The following is a 19,158-nucleotide window of genomic DNA, read 5'->3' as shown; positions in this document are numbered from 1 at the left end:
ATCAGTTATATGTATATACATATATCCCCATATCTCCCCCTTCTTGGGTCTCCCTCCCACCCTCCCTATCCCAGCCCTCTAGGTGGTCACAAAGCACCGAGCTGATCTCCCTGTGCTATGCGGCTGCTTCCCACTAGCTATCTATTTTACATTTGGTAGCTGACACCTTTTATTTTTACTTAATCAAAAGGAGGCAATTTGGGGGGATGTATTTAAAGAAGTTTCCTTCCCTACAGGTATTTCCAGCAGAAGTAACCAGCCCCAGCATGGTGTGAAGTTCACTACCAAGATCAACTTGGACGCCGTGCCCTGAGCAGATGCCACATAAGCTGACCCTGGGGTGATGGCACCCACTGGCTGTGCAGTGTCCAGTGGCCCTGGGACATGTGGGTGCCAGTGGGTCAGTCTCCGTTCCCACAGGGTTTGCATTCCAGGGTGAGGAGGCAAAACCAGCCAGAGAAGGAAAATGAACCCAATGGTTTGGGTGGGACGACAGCTCGAGGAGAGTAAGGTGAGCCGCTGGAAGAGAGGGGCCGGGCGGCGAGGGCGGAGGGCAGGGGGGCAGGGCGGCAGGTACGGGTGGCAGAGGCCAGGCCCCCCAGATGCGGAGACAGCACGCGGTTTTGCCAGCAAGGACACGTCTCAGACTGATTCCTGAAAGAGGCAAATTCCTACCCAAACAGTCGAAACCAACATTTAAGCTCGCCTTTTACTTTTAAATTTCAAGATGTTGGTATTTCGTTAAGCGACTTAATGCAGCTCTGAAACAGTAGAGTGTGAATGCACGCACGTTTGTGAATAACCCAGGCTGCAGTCTTCCTCACTTGCCATGGGTAATTAATGTAACTACCAAATTGCCTTATCTATTTACTGACGGCTTGTGTTTGGTTACATATGACTTGTGCTAAAGCATAATTTAGGACGTATTGAACAACAGAGTCTGTTTTGCAAGTATCAAAAGCCACAGAAACAATATTGAATTTTATCGAGGCTTTTGTTTAACTGTATGATAATCAAATTAATGTGGGTTACAAATCTCAATTAGGAGAGTGGTGTGTTAGAATCATCCAAGTGCAGAGCGTGGGCTGAGCCTGAGAACGTGTCCACACAGCTGCCGATGGGCACTTTGCAGTGCTGGAGGCTGGCGGGTGAGAAAAATGCCACACACTCAAACACACACACACACTGACAAACACAGAAAGATAAATTTTCACAAATGTATTCCAGCCTATAAAATCTCTCACTTACAAATTTAAAGTTTTAAAACCATATTGCCTTAGGACTCCCCTGGTGGCACAATGGTTAAAAATCCGCCTGCCAATGGCAAGGGACACGGTTCGAGCCCTGGTCCGGGAAGATCCCACATGCCGCGGGGCAACTAAGCCGGTGCACCACAACTACTGAGCCTGTGCTCTAGAGCCCGCGAGCCACACCTACTGAGTCCGTGTGCCACAACTACCAAAGACCACGTGCCTACAGCCTGTGCTCCGCAACAAGAGAAGCCACAGCAATGAGAAGCCCGCACACCGCAACGAAGAGAAGCCCCTGCTTGCTGCAACTAGAGAAAGCCTGTGCGCAGCAACAAAGACCCAACGCAGCCAAAAATAAATAATAAATAAATAAATAAAAGCAATCATTTAAAAAAAAGTTAACCAAAAAAACCATATTGCCTTAGTAATGAGTGAGAAAAGACAGGAAGCATCATTCTGAAACCTGGATTTTTAGGTTTTGTTTCATTTAAAACATTGTAAGAGGGTTTGATTAAATATTAAAAAAGTTCTTCCTTAATAACAAAACAAACACAGAGTTTTCATACGCGGTGACACGCTTTTCACTCTCAGAGTCTGAAATAAACTTGTCTTCAAAGATAAAATTACATGGTGGCCTTTCTGAAATTACCTGGCAGGGGATGAGAAATGGCCGGGAGCCTTCATGGGCACACCAAGCGGCAAGCCCTAAAACGACTGGAGCTTAAAACAATCTGCCACCTAAGCCCTTTCCCCAGCCCGTCAACCTGAACCACCTACGGGAAGGCACTACTTTCCACTCCCAGCAAATCTAACTCATCCACCCCCTGGAAAGGAGAGTTTCCATCTAAACACTTTCATTCGAGTCAGTAGGAATTCAAGAATACATATCTGCTGTGCCATCCTTGGAATCATGTTCTCAATCAAATATAAACCCCAAACGGAGCCTGAAAACTATTTCACATAAAGCGTATCCATCGTGAGCTCAAATACTTCCCCAGCTTAAAAAAAACCTATTCACTGAAGTCAGCGCTGCCTCTGCTTGTTCTGTGCTGCGCATCTGATGACAGGCCAACATTTCTGGCCTCCCTTCCCCCGTCCTGTCAGCTCTCATAAATGATTTAGCGTTACAGACGCGGGGACAGAGGAATTAGGGGCTATGACAGGGTGAGGGAAGGAATGCGGAAGGAACGCTTTATGAGTCCAGCTGAAAACAAGACGATGAACGGGTGTGTTCCAGGGTCACCGGATTCCACGTGATCAGCTGCCCGGGGCCCAAGAACATGATGTAAGGATAGAAGCCTCGTGTGTGGGTGGCTTGAATATCCAAGAGCCGTCCCCTCGGGGGCACGGTCCATTGTTGCTGTAGTTTTACCCAGAGAATGATTTTATTGTCACGTCATTTATAAAGTTAATGACCAGTGTTAAACATATCACTTCTATTGAACGACTTTCGTGGCCCAAAGTCAGCTGCTTGCAAGGTTGGTCACGGTTTCTGATAAAAACTAAGTTTGCGAACTAACTCCCAACCCTAATAAATCCTATAATAAATAGGGTGAAAGGACACAGAAGTTGCACATCTCACGGAGTCCGAGGCCCCTGGGGTTTTCAAGCCCTCAACCCTAAGTCGGAGGCCTCGAGGTCCCCGCAGACTGACTGCTGGGGCCCTTCCCTTAGCAGCTGAGCCAGGAGGGGCCCCCAAGCAGGGGTCCACGAGGCCATCCCTAGGATGGGGAGGGGCTGGGCCTGGGCCAGGGACAGGGTGGAGTGAAGCCGGGCCTGGAGGCAGCGGGCAAGTTCATAAATCACGTGCTGCTGTGTGGCCTGCCCGCTGGATTTATGCTGCCTGGGGCACCGCTTCATAATCGCCCCATTATTTTTATTGAGGGTTGTTGAGGGGCCGGGGTCTGCTGGCTAATTACACCCCTGTCTTTACTACTCACTCACATGTGTGTCTGTGAGGCCTGTTGCCACCTGACTGACAAAGGTGTGAGTGTCCTCAGTTTACCAGAGGAAGCAAAATGCCCACTCTCGGTCCTTAGAAATCAGAATCAAGCTAGGGTCGTGCTTTCCGTGCAGAACCGTGATGAGAGACTTTGTCTTTAGTACCTTCCAAGAGCAAATCAGTGCTGACTCAGCACATTCGAGAACCTGCTGTAAAGGTAGACTTAGTGAGACCGTGCTTGCCTGCGGGTGAGAAATGCTGCATCTCCAACACGGTAATCTTCACCATCCCCCGGGGGCACCGCAGCCATCCCTCGGGGCACAGACAGCCCCCCTTCAGAGGCGGCCCTGGGTTCTTAAATACAAACGCGATTTCACAAACCAACCCGGAATGAGATGTTTCATTTTATATTCTCGTGGCTCCTTCTCAAGTCAGGGACAGATCCCACGTTGGTTTCTCCATGACTGTAATCAGAAGGTTACTGATTCTGGGAAGCCTCTTTAAAAGGATGCATTTTCTACACTGTTTTATTTCTCTTTTTAGAAGCTCACTGAAATTCTTCTGGAGGCACTAAGCAAGTCAGGTGGGTAGGCGTCTGTGTGTGCATGACACTCAGAAGCAGTTAAGATAAATGCATGCTGTTTGCAACGCACGTTTCCCAACCCTGCAGCAGGTGGCCCCCTTCGGAGGGAGCCGTAAGTAAGCAACGGGCCGTGAGACCCTCCCAGCCAAGGGAGGTGAGTGAGGGCAAGACCTGCTCCACCTGCTGGAGCTCACGGCTCACAGCGCTGTCCTCTGCAGTTGCTGGTATTTATAAGGGTGTGTTTCCAGAGGATTTTACCTTCTGAACTCAATGCTCACTTTTGTACGCAATCATATGACTTTGAGAAAGACCCAGTTTTTGTCCTTAACAAGAATTGGAGCTGATGCCTATCAGGCAGGGTTCTGGGGACCCTAGAACTAGGAGGACACACCAAGCACCCAGTGGAACTGCACTGCGCCTCAAAACACACGGCTATTTAAATCTAAAGTTTAAGGATTTGGTTCTTCTGTTGTACCAGTCACATTAGCCACGTGTGTCACGTGACCGCCCTCTTGGGCGGCAGGGGCACAGGGCAGAAGGTCCTGCGGGACGGCGCTGCAGCAGGGCGTCCGCAGTGCGTAACGGACGCGTGGCAGCTATTGGTACAGCGCACCATCTGCCTATCGGAAGGCGGTTCAATGCTGTGCAGTTGAGGTGAAGGGGAGTTCTTTATGGGTGTGTGCGAGAGACAGAGATGGAGATACAAATAGAGACGGAGGGAGAGACAGACAGACAGAGAAAGGACTCTGCAACTGTTGAAGACAGATACAAGGGAAAGTCCGCCTGCACCTCGCGATCTAAGGCCTTACTAGATGCTGACTAGGTCTTTCCATGTATCCGACTAGATTGGTGAGTGTCTGCAGGGAAATACCTTCTACTTTTCAGCCCCCGAAACTTTGAAACGTATATTATTTGATTAACTTAAGTACCTGAGTTCTCAACAAAAATTGTTCGTGGAAGCGGCCTAAGAAAATGGAATGACACATGTATGGGTCTAACAGTTGCCAACACACTGCAAAATCAAATCAGAAACGTTAACTTTCCAGGTGGAGTCCCTGCTCGAAGACACGGCAGCCCCATCAGGTGGGTCTGGGCGACTGGACGGAAGTGAGTTTCTTGGCAAACCCGCTTCCCATTCTGCGAAGTAGCCGTGGTGACGGCGGTCGGTTCTAACAAGGAACTGCAGGAGGAAGCGTGATGTGGGGCGAAAGCAACGCTGGATTTGGGGTTTGAAGGGTCCACCTGTGCCGTTCGCAGCGCGGGGCGTGTGGACGACACCCTGCCCTGGCCTGGGGCCCACAGGTGAAGGCCGCCAGCAGCCAGCCGGCCTGGAGCCGGTGGTGTTGGGGGCGCCCTGGACACCCGGACGGGCTGTGCAGTTAGGGTCCCCCAAACAGCAGCACGGGGGGCGGCGGGGGACAAGGGCACAATATCCTCGAGCAGCCCTCACAGCACTTAATTTCCCCGTGGGAGGACAGAGGATGGCATGGAGCTGGCCGTGGTAGGAAGATTCCTCCTTCCCGAGGCTGGTGTGAAAAGCACGGGGCCTCCTGAACGAGGGAGACTGCCGACAACATGCCACACTTGGGGCAACAGGACGCTGGATTACGGTTCTGCAGAGGAGTGAACCCCCGGGGGGAAAATGTCAGCCTGTCCCACAGCTGGGACGTCAGACGTTTTGAAGGAAACGTATTTTCCCGTCAAATCTACATTTTCCATCTCCATGCTGGTGGCCAGGGCTGAGCTACTGAGTGCCTCTGTGTATATGTGCAAACTACACCTCTCATGCCTCAGAGCATTGCCGGTACAGCTTCCCAGGGGCTCATCAGACAGCGGGGTCTGTGATGAGTAAACACGAGAACGGCTTCCCCGGGGCGTGATTATCCCCGGAGACGCGGCCAGCACACACTGGGCTTTGAAGAACAGCTCAGAGAGCAAACCGATTTAATCGGAAACACAAAACAGACCAACAGGTTACTCCCTGCTGCAAAATCAGACACGAGTCTAAATTCTGCAATTGCTCTCAGACCTTGTTTTTCAGTGTGGTATCTTTTTTCTTAAGCTGATTAAATAGAAAACTCCAGAAACATGGCTGGGCGCCTTTGGAGAAACTTTGTGAGCCAGATACCACTGCCAAGAAAAGTATAGAGATCCCACAGGTGAAAAGCAGGCTTTCAAAATTATTACTGTTAGATTTTCGAAAATTGCAATAGATCATCACTTGATTTCACTCATTTTGGAAAATCTGTGGGGATGCCAATATAAACTACTCTTTGTTTCTTATGTTTCCTGGTAGTAATGCTTCTGACTAGCAATGGCCTCACTAGTTTCGTACGAAAACTTCTTGAAGTTCATGCCCGTGTGGACTGAGGTCAGTGCTCAAACAAGAAAATTAAACAAAGCTGAAGAATTCAGGTGAGAAGAAATAGTTCAGGGACGCTGGAAACCCCACTCGCTCAAGGTCAGGAGGAAATTTGGAAGCAGGAGAGGCAGAGTCCCCAGGGACCAGCCCTGTTCCAGAACCTTCCACTGACCCCTGCCAGGCAGCACTAGTAAGCCCCAGGTGACAGGTGTTGAGGTGGATTCTGAAGGTCCTGGTCTGTAGGTGCTGGGAGCCCCGGTTCTCCACACTTGACACTTGGGCGGGGCCTGAGTGTCCGGCAGGGCAGCCGTCACCTCTGCCCGCCTCGGACCCCTCTCTCTCCCTGAACCCCTCCCATCTGTGGCCCTCCCAAGTTTCCTCTTACCTCTCTGATATCCGTCTCTGCTGCGGAGTCTTTTTCCTCTGCACAACAAAAAATGGCACGAAAGCTCTTTCCCGCAGGACATTCGTTGCTGCTCTGGGAGATGTCGTCAGAAATCACGGTGTTTAGGGCACCCACGGGTTCAAGAGGGAAGCAGCTTACAATTGCTGAGCATAGGCGACAGGCCTGGGGCCAGGGCCGTCCTGCCGAGCCAAAGTTATCTCTACGTAGCCAGAAAGTATTCTGACTTGTGCCAGTATAGTTCCAAGGCCGTCCAGCATGGTGTCAGAAATGGAAACACCAATGGAATGTCTAAGGGGCCACTGGCCCTCCCCTCAGTGACGCAAATTCATCAAAAAGGATGCCTCTTCCCAGCAATCACTGTGAGGGGGACACTTTGATTGACAGGCAGAGTCAGGCTGCGGAAATGGTGGGGCTGGTACCTGGGGGACTCAGAATCCACAGCCTTTGGAGGGGCCGAAACTGGGAGAGATTTGCAGAAAGGGGTTGTATCATGGGTGCCCCAGGTCAAATCCTGTTTACAGTATTGAAACATTTTGCCCGTGTTTCCCTGATCCCGAGGACACAGGGAGGGACCGCTCCTGGTCTTTCCCTCTGCTCCTTGCAGCCTCTTCTCCACGCTGGTTAAAGACCATCAGGCAGGCCAGGGCCCCCGGTCCCCACGGTTTCCCTCCTGTATCCCGTCACTGCGCTGGGCACAGGGTCAGAATTCTGCTGGTCTCTCCAATCAGACTGGGAGCTACTCTGACAGAAGACGCATGACCTTTTCTCTTAAAACAACAGCAAGAATAAGAACATTAGGAACGGAAGCAGCAAGAGCACACGGGACTTGCTGGGTACCAGGCATGGCTCTGTGTGTTACATCCTTCGGCTCACGTAATGTTCACCCTCTTCTCATCTCCGTAGCCAACGAGGGAACCGAAGCCCAGGGGCGTGAAGTAACCGCCCCAGGTCACCTGACAGCTGGTGGGGAAGCCAGGCTTTCATCACCGAGTCCAGCCCAGTCCTACGCAGGGGAGGTGCTTAATAAAAGTCTGCACCTGCCTATGGATGGGTGAATGGATGTAGGAATAAGTAAAGATTTGAGACACTTTCATTGCTAAACAGCTAACTTACTTGTGAACTCTGAAGGGACAGAGTGCACACACGAGTTAGAACAGCCTGCCTCTTGTTAGAGAAAACTGGGGGCAACTCAAAGTGACGAGTGTCCTGACGTGTCTGTGGGAGCACCACGAAGCACCTGGTGTGGAATCCGGGGCTGACTCCCAGGTCGGACCCTGCAAGGTGCCCCAGAGGCTTGGGGGTGATTCAGGGGAGGGCAGAGGAAGCCGCGAGACCAGAAGGCACTCCCGATGCCCTAAACGGTCTCTGGATTTGGGCAGATTTAAGAAGGACGCTCCTGCTTTCTCCTTTGCACCGGACTTTCACTCATCACTGCCCTTGCTCTGCGGTTACTGGTCCAGCCAGGGTACAGAGGGCAGCCGTTCATCCATACCCCTCCCCAGCCCCTCCCTCCTCCTCCTGCTTCTCCTCCTCAACCCCAGCTCGCTCCATCCGAGGGCAAAATCAGACCCATCATCATCTCTCAACGGACAATACTGGTCATTCACAATTTCTCTTTCCTCTTCATCGGGTGATGGAGGAGAGGCATGGTGGGCGGGGAGGGGTGTGACCTGGATGGAGGACACCACGAAGGTGTCCTGGGACACTGCCCGGCGAGGCAGCAGGGCCCACAGGGATGGGCCTGGCTGTAGAGCCTGCTGTCCGGTCTGGAGCTGCCAACTGGGGGCCAGAAAAGTGGCCAGGCCGTATTGGGATGTAAGCTAACTATACTCCCGAGTTTGAAGATTGACTGAGACAAAAAAGAATTGTAAAATACTTCACTGATAGTTGTTATATGCTGACATGATATTTGGAGTATATTAAGTTAAAGAAAATATATGAAGATTAATTTCTTCCTGTCTGTTCACTTTTTTATGTGGCTACTAGAAAATTTAAACGTCCACCTGCGGCTCTCCTTCCATCTCTGCTGCTCGGTGCCGACCTAGAGGGACACAGAGCTGCCCTAAAGCCTAGCTCCTCCTTCCACTACCCACCTGGCCTTGGGCCAACCACACAGGCCACTCTGAGAGTCCATCACGGGGAAAATGAAGATGATATTCAGAGGGTCAGGGCGTGGAGAAGGGCTGAACGCATGAGTGCAGCCAGCACATGGAGGACACAATCTCAAGGCCGCTGTGCCATGTGGACAGATGGTCACGGGCAACACACGGGCATGGAAGGTTCTGGACAAGCCCCACATCCTAAGGGGCAGTGGGGGTGTTGGTTTATGGATCTGGGGCCTGAAAGGTTAAGGGGTCTGTGAGGGAGGTGTTAACAGGAGAGAAGCGAATGCCGAAATCTCATGATGGGGAGAGGCCAGGGCAATGGCAGTGCCCACTGAGGGTGAGGGTCAGACTCTGGTGGCGATCACCAGGCAGGGCTGGGGACACTCCTCTCTCTGGCCTCTCAAACCTCCCAGTCACTTCTCGGCTGCATCAAATAACACGGACATTGTGGACTGACTCGTGTTCCCCAAAGAGCCACGTGTCAAAGTCCTAGCCCTCCAGGAATTCAGAATACGGCTGCATTCGAAGGTGGGGTCTTCACAGAGGTGATTAAGGTAAAATGAGGTCACTAGGATGGGCCCTAATCCTATAGGACTGGTGTCCTTATAAGAGGAGATCAGGACACAGACACACACAGAGGGATGACCACTTGAAGACACAGGGAGAAGACGGCCGTCTACACACCAAGGAGCGAGGCCTCAGGAGGACCCAGCCCTGCCTGCCGACACCTGGACCTCAGGTTCCAGCCTCTAGGACTGAGAATACACGAATACACGTCTCTCGTTCAGCCCCCGGGTCTGTGGTGCTTTGTCACAGCAGCCCTGGCAACTACACAGCCACGGCGCAGATGCCTGGAGCACGGCGGGCGCTAATAGCAGCTGGGGTGTCCAACAGAGAATCACCAGAACACCCCAACAAGCAAACCCATAGGTCAGAGACTGCCAACAGTCAGAGCAACCCTGAACGAGACAGAAGCCCAGCAGAGCCTCAGTAAAGGGTGTGGGCACCGTCCTAAGTCCCAGTCGGTTCTCCTGAGGAAGAAGGGCTCCAGCTCCACTCCTGCGCAGACCTGGAAATGAACCCTCCCCTCCAGGAGCCAGAGGGGCCAAGCGTGTCACCCACCTGCGCGGGGTCCCCGGGCTCCCAGGGCTGCCCGGGCACAGCCTGCCCAAGGGCGGGGGCTCTATTTGAGAACCATGTGTCCCGGGGACGTGGCAGCTGGGACGCGCCCTTCCCCGGTTCTGCCAAAGGACCACTGTGAAAATGCACTGCCTGACAAGGAGCTGGTAAGTTAGTGAGCGGGGCTTTCTGGAAACAAATCCACCAGGACGCTCAGAAAAGCAGGGAATCGGGGGCCAGCAGGGACTTCTTTGTGTCCGAGGATGAGAACTTCCCTGAATGCCACTGGTCCCCCTGTGAATGGGCCTCCCTGACCTCCACCATCCACACCCTGCTCTCTGGCGGGGCCCCGAGGACGCGCTCGCAGCTGCATCGCTGCCTGGACGTGAGTCTGTCCACGTTAACACGCAAGGCTGGAACAGGGACAGAGAAATGCCAGAGCTGTCCCTTCCACCACAGGCTCCTTGCTACATCGTGACACGTCTTCTTCGGGAGGAGAGGGAAGCCAGTGAGAGAACTGGGGGGCGTCACGGGGAGGAGCCTGGGAGCAGGAGGCTGTGTGCTCCTGGCCGCCGCGGCTCCTTCCCCGGCCGGGCCGAGCGGGGCGGGGGAGAGGGCGGCAGAGCAGGGGGTCATGACACAGGACCACTGCCTCCTCACGTCCTCCGCAGGCCTGCGGGTCCCAGGAAGGCAGCGGGCGAGGGCGTGAGGACACGGGGCTGATGGGGGACGCGAGGGGGGAGCAGAGGAGGGGTCTGGGCCCCTGTGCAGTACGGGGCGGGCCGCAAAGAGGCCAGAGCCGGGGAGATGAGTGGGGTGACCGCTCCCTGCAGCCCCCCGCCTGTTAGCAGGTCAACAATCAGCCCCCGGACACAGGCAAAAGCTTTCTGTCCATTCCCTCGTAAGTGAAAAACAAGCTTCCCAGAATGACTACAGAAACATGCAGGCTGATAAACAGCAGGGCACGAGCTCATGTGATTTTTTCTATCCTGGTTTAAGCTGATACGCCACGCTAACACCACAAAGCAGGGGTTCCCCAACCCCCTGGGCCGCAGACTGGTACCGGTTCGTGCAGCCTGTTAGGAAACGGCCGCACAGCAGGAGGCGAGCGGGGGAGAGCGAGCGAAGCTTCATCTGCGTCTCCCCGTTGCTCTCCATCACTCGCATCACCGCCTGAACCCCCCCATTCCCACCCCACCTGCCACCTCCGTGGAAAAACCGTCTTCCACGAAACCGGTCCCTGGGGCCAAAAATGTTGGGGACCGCTGCCCCAGAACACTCCCTCCACAAGGCCTCAGATATTTTCTGTCAAGTGACAAACAATTAAAAGAAGAGAGCTGTTACTTGTAACAACTTCTTACAGGAACCAGTGGCCTTAAACGCCCAATTTCAAAAACAATCATCAGAATGTTAAAAATTAGCTTTCAGAAGACAGAAGCGTCACTATGGCTGTACCACTGCTCAGGAATCTGACGCTGGTAAAAGTAAACCAGTGAGACTGTGTCTTGGTGCTTTACAATGTCCAACAACAGGAAAGACACTGCAAGCCGCAGAGAGGCTTTCAGAAGCAGACTTGCAAATCAGTCACTTAAATCAGCAGTGCCTTAAAATACCGCGTGCTCACAGGATGGGGCTCTCTGAGAAGAGCTGATCTCCACTTTCACTCTCAGCTGAGACTCTGTCCTCCTGGTGCAGATGCCACCAGGCCCACAGTCTGTATCGTAACTGAACACGTTCACAGCTCAGAGTTACTAGTGCCTTCACAGGGAGATTACCAGTAACACAGTTCACGCGCGAGGTATAGAAAACACCGCGTGATTCCCCATTCAACATTCACCAGGCCACTTTACACACTTAGAAAATTGGTCCTCCTTTCAACAAGGAGAGGAGAATTCCAAATCAATAATAACGTTATAAAAAGGTAAACCCCTTCTAGTTGACCTTGGGCCTGACATCATTAGGAAAGAAACTTCATAACATTGTTTTAGATAAAACAATGTTTTCTCTCAAGCGTTTAAAACACTTGATAAGATATGAACAAAAACAGTATGTAATCACTGATTTACGTGAATGGCTTGAAAGCAAATTATGGAAAATTACCCACCTGGCTGATATGGAAATTGAGTCCAAGTACAGATCAGAGAAGGACCCATGGCTGCAAAGTTCATTATTATTAAATAAAACCCGTAGCACAGAACCTCAGCAAAGAGGTCTTGGGGCTCAAATGTAATGTAATTCAACCTGGTGGACATTTATGAAGCACTTCTGTGTGCGTGTGGGCTGGTGGAGGTCCATCCTCAGCATTGTGACATTCTGATGAACTGTCATTTGTCTTGAGTTAAAGAACCAAAGAACTGGAATAATTAACCTTTCCCCCCTACAAATTAGGGTGGATTCACAGTTCCGCGCACAACATCAGGCCTATTTCCTCATAATCTGAAATGATTCTTCGGTGGGCAGAGAATGAGGCCAGCAGGTGCCCTGGTGACAGGGTCATCGGTTTGAGCGGCTCAGGGGGAAACAGGCTGAGAACCACTTTCCCAGTCACTCTGGGGGAGTCAAAGGTGATGCAGAGAATCATCATCGAACAGGGGAAGCTGATGTCCGTGGAATACGGTGGAAAGGGGCGAATGCGAGGCTAGAAATACATAGAAGATTCATTCTAAGTCACTGGAGGGATTTGGATGATTTTTTTTTTTAATTTTTTGCTTTATTTGTTTATTTTTTTAATTTTATTTATTTATTTATTTATTTATTTATTTACGTATTTATGGCTGTGTTGGGTCTTCGTTTCTGTGCGAGGGCTTCCTCTAGTTGCGGCAAGCGGGGGCCACTCTTCATCGCGGTGCGCGGGCCTCTCACTATCACGGCCTCCCTTGTTGCGGAGCAGAGGCTCCAGACGTGCAGGCTCAGTAGTTGTGGCTCACGGGCCTAGTCGCTCCGCGGCATGTGGGATCTTCCCAGACCAGGGCTCGAACCCGTGTCCCCTGCATTGGCAGGCAGATTCTCAACCACTGCGCCACCAGGGAAGCCCTCGGACGATTTTTACTTGCGTTTTTCCTGTTTGCTCTCCGGTATCTTCCAAACTCCCTGTGATGAGGGTGGGGGAAGGGATGTCGGGCCGGATGGCACCGGAAAGGCCAGTCACAGTGAGATCGTAGTGGGCCTGGAGTCCTGGCCGAGGAATTCGGGTCTTGGCCTGTGTGCTGAGGACTAGCGTTCTAAGCCTTAGAAGTTTCTAAGGTAGGAGGGTAACAAGCCAATGGTTTTAGCGGAAACCTCTGGTAGCCAGAGGGTACCTGAGGCGGGTTTGTGCGTTTGCAGGATTTTTGAGCCAGCTCACTTCTTACCTTATTTCCCTTCTCGGCACCTAAGTCTCGCTTCCCTGCGTGGTTCCCCATCCTGAGCCGTGGAGGTCTTCAGATGCTGAAAGACAAAGAGAGGCCGTTAGCCTTGAAACTGGTCCTTTCAGAGTTTTCTACGCTATTTTTCAATCAGCACAATCCCGTTCCACGTGCTATACCCATTTCTGAGAAAAGAAAACGAAAGCCCCCAAACTCAAGAGGCCCCCAAAGTCTCAAGAGTGAGTGTCACTGTCCTCTGAGTCCTGGCAAAAAGCTAGAAAGCGGGACGGCTGCCCAAACCCGGATTCTGTCCAGTGACAAACACGGTTCAGTGTGTTTCCTCATCCATAAAGAAGATGAGCTCATCTCCAGAGATCTCACAGACTGTGCACAAGTCCAGGTGGACAGACGGAGGTACACCTCATGTTCAGTAACGAGAGGAACAGAGATGCAGAAAAGTGCCGATGCTCCTAAACATAAAAATAAGCTTGATGCTTCAGGAATCGTGTGAGCACAGAAACAGCAAGACCCGACCAAGGGCTGCTTATCGGACAAGCATCCCAAGAATCTGCAGAATTTGTAAGGAAGATAAAGTTGGATTAAAAAAAAGCACATGTTCCTCATTTGTATTTTGTAACCCAAACTTTAGCAGCAAATTTATTTCTTTTTCCTCCAGAAAGGCACAAAACTGAAGAATTTAGCCAAACTCATTCCACACAGATTCCCTCATCCCACACACATCCCTGGACCTGCATGAACCACGAGGACCCTTGCACCACCACCGTACACTTGTCAGCTGGCTGCAGGTGACCTGTCTTTAAGGGCCGTTGCAAAATTCAATCATCCACGATGTATCCTTTTCAGTAGTAGTAGCTGAAAGTAGTAGCTCCCTGCTGAACAAGGAGTGGCTCTCCTTGAAAGGTAACGAAATGAATTGTCTTCTAAAAATGGGAAGGATTTCTAAAATATTACACATGCCTGACGAAAGGCAAGTTTTGTTTCCCCAAAGGCACTCTTTTGCAAAGAAGGAATTGCCCAGTATCTGAATTTTCCCAAAGTCTCCCATATCACTGGGTGACTCCTCGGTGACTACAAAGGATACCCATGCCCTTCCCCAGGCAAATTGGTGAGAAAGGGAGTGATGGCGTCTTATAGCATCACCTCCCAGTGTGTGGGGTACAGTGAGTTGTTACCTGGTGGAGACCAAGCACCTGAGGAGTTGGAAACCCTTTCCCGCCTTCATATTTTGTAAATGGAGACTGGAGCAGAGCCCCACGCAGAGGGAGATGTTAAAAATTGCTGTACTTCAAATGACTTGGATCAAAGTCGGGATTATGTGCTCTGGTGAATCAAAGACATGGTTCTAGTGGTGATAAAAACACTGCTGACTTAGAAGAATCACGTGAATACACCATGTATCATGACATGAAGGTGAAAAAACCAATACTTTAAAATGTATGCTTTTACATGGTGATTATAGTTAACGATACTGTTTGCATAGAGGCAGACCTTGTTTTATTGTGCTTTGCTTTATTGCTCTTTGTGGATATTGCATATTTTATAAATTGAAGGTTTGTGGAAACCCTGCATTGTCAGATGATGGTTAGCATTTTTTAGCAATGAAGCATTTTAAATTAAAAAATAAAATCTATGCTTAAAAAAAAATAACATGTATGCTTTTAAAAATGCAAGTCGACCTTTGCAGATAATTTCAGTATTCAATGCGATCCTATCAACCACCTTCACAATTTATTTATATGGGACCACCCCCAAAAAAACCTCTGTGGGGTAACCTCACTGGGAAAATGGAGGTCTTGGGGCACATATGGTAGTTTACTTGATAAGAATGGGCACAAAAAGGGAAAGAGGGGACTCGTTTTTGTCCTCTTGGGGCCTGACCTGCAGTTAGAGAACATGACTGTGCGTTCTCTGTGCAGGACGACGGTCTGAACTCCGGGAGTAGAGGGGGTCATTCAGAACTGCGATCTCTCTGTGATCCCATGCGGGGTTCTGAGTAAGTACTGATAACTTGCACTGCGTATGTAATACTCAGAGTAACAATGCATCAAACATCCCTGTTTAAGAAATAAGAATTGGTGTATTTGAGTGGGGAAAGATAAATTAGGAGGTTGGGATTAGCATATACACAGTGCTATATCTAAAACAGACAACCAACAAGGACGTACTGTATAGCACAGGGAACTCTACTCAATATTTTGGGATCACCTCTAAGGGAAAAGAATCTGGAAAAAAATATATGTACATATGAAACTGAATCACTGTGCTGTACATCTGAAACTAACACAACATTGTAAATCAACAATTCTCCAATTAAAAAATATATATATAAATAAAATAAAAGTTACCTCCAAAAAAAAAAAAAAAGAATTGGTGTATTTGAAACTAAACACAGGCAAAAATAGATAACTTCTTCTCAAGTTGACAGCTTGGACTCTTGGGGTTTTCCAGCCCCGACATGACATAGAGAAGCGCACGCTACCATCTCTGTTCTCACCTGGACAGCATCTCAAGCCCAGCATCCCTCACCTCCTCCCGTTTCCATCTTTCCCTCACCCTCCTCAGTCACCTCCCCTCCAGGTATTAGGCAAATCCCAACACAATGGTCCCTCCTTCCAGAAAACAAATCTCTAAGGATTTAACCTAAATCAAAATAGTGTGGGACGTTGTGAATATTCGGGGGGTTGCTTGTGGACAAAAGGAGAGCTGATTTTGGAGCAAGGGCTTTGAGGCACAGCTGATCTAATCACAAGATGCTTGCACTGCTCCTTGGAGAGGGGACGCGTCTTCCAAGCCAGTGTGCTCTGATCAGAACTTTATCACGCCTCAAAGCGCAACTTTAGGGTATACTTGGGAAGACTGTTCATGAACTATTTTAATCACTATTAAAAAAAAACTCAAGACTACTGGACACAGAATAGATTGAAATAACAAAAGTCCGGGTCAGACTTTTGAGTGTGTACAGACTTTTTTTCCCTCCTGTCTCAGATTAACAGAAGGAGAATTTATTTTATATGTGTCATTTCGAGTAGGCAGATTCTAGCCTTAAATGCACAATTTGCGCACCCGCAGGAAAAGAAAGACAAGAAATACAAAGTGACAATTCTCAGCTTAGGGCCCCTCATTAGAGGGATCATCAGTACTTGAGGTGTATGGCATAGTCCTGTGGTGAAAATGATGGGCAGTGGACTGGTTTTGGGGTAACTCTGCCCCACTCCGCTGTGGAGAGACGGGAGGGTTGGTTTACAGAAGGCTTCCCTGGCAGCTGACCTCCATAATAAGCTGAAAAGAACCATCTGCAGACAGAAGAGCTGGACGTTTGGAGGTCATCTTTATTTCATTTCATTTTTCGCAATTAATCAAATAGAGAGAGCAAGAGGAAAATTCATGTGGAATGCTCCTGGAACTCAGGCTGACTCTGAAGCATCTCCAGGTTATTAAGAAGCTTTTGGTGAAATAATAAGACAGGAGATTGGTGGGAGGGGAAGTGGAGGGCCAGGGCTGGGAGCCTTTAGGATAGACTTTAGGTTATATTGGGCCTGCCCCATACTCCTTAGGTTGAAATTCAATCCCAGATGTGATTTCGAAACAGCCACTGGGATTACTGAAAATTTCCATAATGTTTTCAGGACCATCCATACTTTGTGTTATTGGCGGGGGGGTGGGGCGGGAGGGCAGTAAAAATTAAGCACGTGAGTGCAAGTTAGTAACCCAGATTCACTGGAACGCAATCCAGTCTCAACGGCTGCTTGGATCTGTTTTCAACAATGTGCCCCTAATGCAGCTAAGACCACTCGTATCACTTTGGTGGACACTGTGAAGGAGTCACAGATAAAACCCACGTTGGGTGGAAAGGTGTGTGAATGGGGACGCTGAAATGCTGGGGGCATGGAGGTAAAAACACCTTGCTCTGAGCATTTTAACCACCTGCTTTCTACTGGAAGTCCTGACTTCTGGAGTGAACACGGCAGATGAGACCTTGGTCCCAATCCAGGCTCCTGCGGGGTGACCTGGGGCAAGTCACTCCACTTCTCTGAACCTCAGTTTCCTGTCGAGCGGAAGCAATAAAATCTCCTTCACTGTGCTGCAGTGAGAATGAAGTAGGGGCTGGTCAGGGCTGGGGTCAGGGTTAGGGTCAGGGTTGGGGTCAGGGTTGGGGGGGTCAGGGTTGGGGTCAAGGTTGGGGTCAGGGTTGGGGTCAGGGTTAGGGTCAGGGTTGGGGTCGGGGTCAGGGTTGGGGTCAAGGTTGGGGTCAGGGTGAGCTCTAGGGCTGACGGCTCCTGCCTTTCTCGTCCCTTGCCCTGGGTCCCCAGGGTGGGTGGTGATCAGCTGAGAAAACATCTTCTAGCCATCTAGCTATCTATGATTGCACGCCTATTGCAGAGACCTTTATGTGGGTTCCCCCATGTGTGGACATCCACTCTTAAACTCCCAGGTCAAGAGAGGAGAAAGGGGTGAGAACACCGGTGCCCGAGAAGCCCAGAAGCGACGTCCTACACGCGCCCATAAGCAACGCTCCTGCTCTATCAGAGACGGCCCACACAGGAAGCAGCGTGACTTCTCCTGTTTCCAGACTAGAGTGGGTGGGGGTGGGCGGCGAGAAGGGAAAAGTGAGGCGGAGACTCGAGACCCGGAGGGGGCTGCAGACACTAACAGGCCAAGCTGGCTATTCCTCCAGTACCTTCGGGTGCATTTCCACAGGCAACGCGATTATCGTGAAATCTGTCTCAGTAGGTTTACTGTGGGAGAGAGAAGGCCTCAGTTCAAGTCTCCCTAGATAGCTGCTCAATAGCTGTGGCCCCCAGAGCATCCTACCGCCTCCCCAAACCCTCGGAAACGGGAGGGGATCACCGTGGGCAGTGCTGACCTCTGGGCTGGGAGGAGCGTCAGGGCGGTAACCCGCGTGGTCACACACTTGGTCACACGCGTGACGCGGCGGGGTTCATCATGGTGTCTGCACTCACTGTACGTTTGGGCTCGTTAGGAACCAACCTGTGTGGTTGTATTTATGCCCATGTTATAGGAAACGGTCACAGGTATACTATTCTCACAGACTTACAGTTCTTTAGGCTTTGGTTTCAGAAGATTCTGTAGATTGTACAAGAGTTTTGTTTTGTTTTTTTTCCTGCTCAGCGTCCATGTTCCTAAAAGCAACCCTAAAATTAATGTTTTTATGGAGATACAGGGTTAGTTTTACAGTGATTTGCTTTATCCCTTGAGTTATGGCATTATAGGAATAACCCTGTATGCTTTATTCCCATTTTACAGTTGAGAAAGTAAAGTTTAGAAGACTCATCTAGCTATGAATATAACACCGTCTCTAGGAATATATCATAGGTAAAAATAGGGATCAGCTGGACGTTGTTTACATTATGAATATGTCTTACGTGGAAAAAAGTGTTCCGGTAGGTCTAAGATGTCACCCATTTCTAGATTATTAATCAACATGATAAAGAGAAGGCTTTGCTCTAACAAGCAGCCTTGAGAAAATAGCTGAATTACAATAACTTATTCTTCATAAACACCGGTACGCGGATACACAAGTTTAATAAGGAAAATGACAGCGACTTTCTTAATTTCCTGCCTAATGTCTTGCCATAACAGCGGGTGAAAAGTGTATGCAAGGAATTATTTGGGTTTTAATTCCATGCCTGCCAATTACTATTTACTGAAGAGCTTAGAAATTTAGTTCTCTGAGCTTCTGACTGCTCATCTGTAAAATCAGATGATGATACCTGCAGTGCATTCATTCATATTGAGGCATTCAATAAGGTAACAGACTCGAAATCCCCTGGCCCCTGACAACCCATCGACAACATAAGGGCCTTCTCTTCCCTTCCTTAGAGAATGGCTTGTATGTTACGTAAGACACCAACTGCAGAATGAGACGAATAAGGGGTTAATTATGATCCCCAAGGGCTAATCATCTACAGATATCTTAACTGTCAAAGTTCAACTTTCTTGTAATAAAAATGTTCAATTAATATATTGCTTCATGATCAGTAGAGAGCCAGAGGGCAATCTGTCTT

The 19,158-nt window shown here is 49.9% G+C and overlaps 1 protein-coding gene across 2 annotated transcripts in view; it reads right to left on the bottom strand.

The window, feature by feature from the left end:
* The window catches only part of MBP (myelin basic protein), a 117,327-nt gene that overhangs the window by 76,573 nt on the left and 21,596 nt on the right, over positions 1–19,158 (bottom strand). Inside the window, exon 2 of one of the 2 annotated variants that reach the window (XM_082355155.1) lies at positions 13,118–13,193. In XM_082355155.1, coding sequence (XP_082211281.1) covers positions 13,118–13,168 — 51 coding nt within the window. In that variant the 5' untranslated portion in view covers positions 13,169–13,193. Of the gene's footprint in view, positions 1–13,117; positions 13,194–19,158 lie in introns of those variants that run through there. The other variant, XM_082355159.1, reaches the window with a different exon arrangement.

This window comes from Balaenoptera borealis (genome assembly GCF_965194805.1).
Source record: "Balaenoptera borealis genome assembly, chromosome: 14".
NCBI lineage: Eukaryota > Metazoa > Chordata > Mammalia > Artiodactyla > Balaenopteridae > Balaenoptera > Balaenoptera borealis.
The sequence above is the reverse complement of the archived record's forward strand: the minus strand, read 5'-3'. Positions and strand labels throughout refer to the sequence as shown.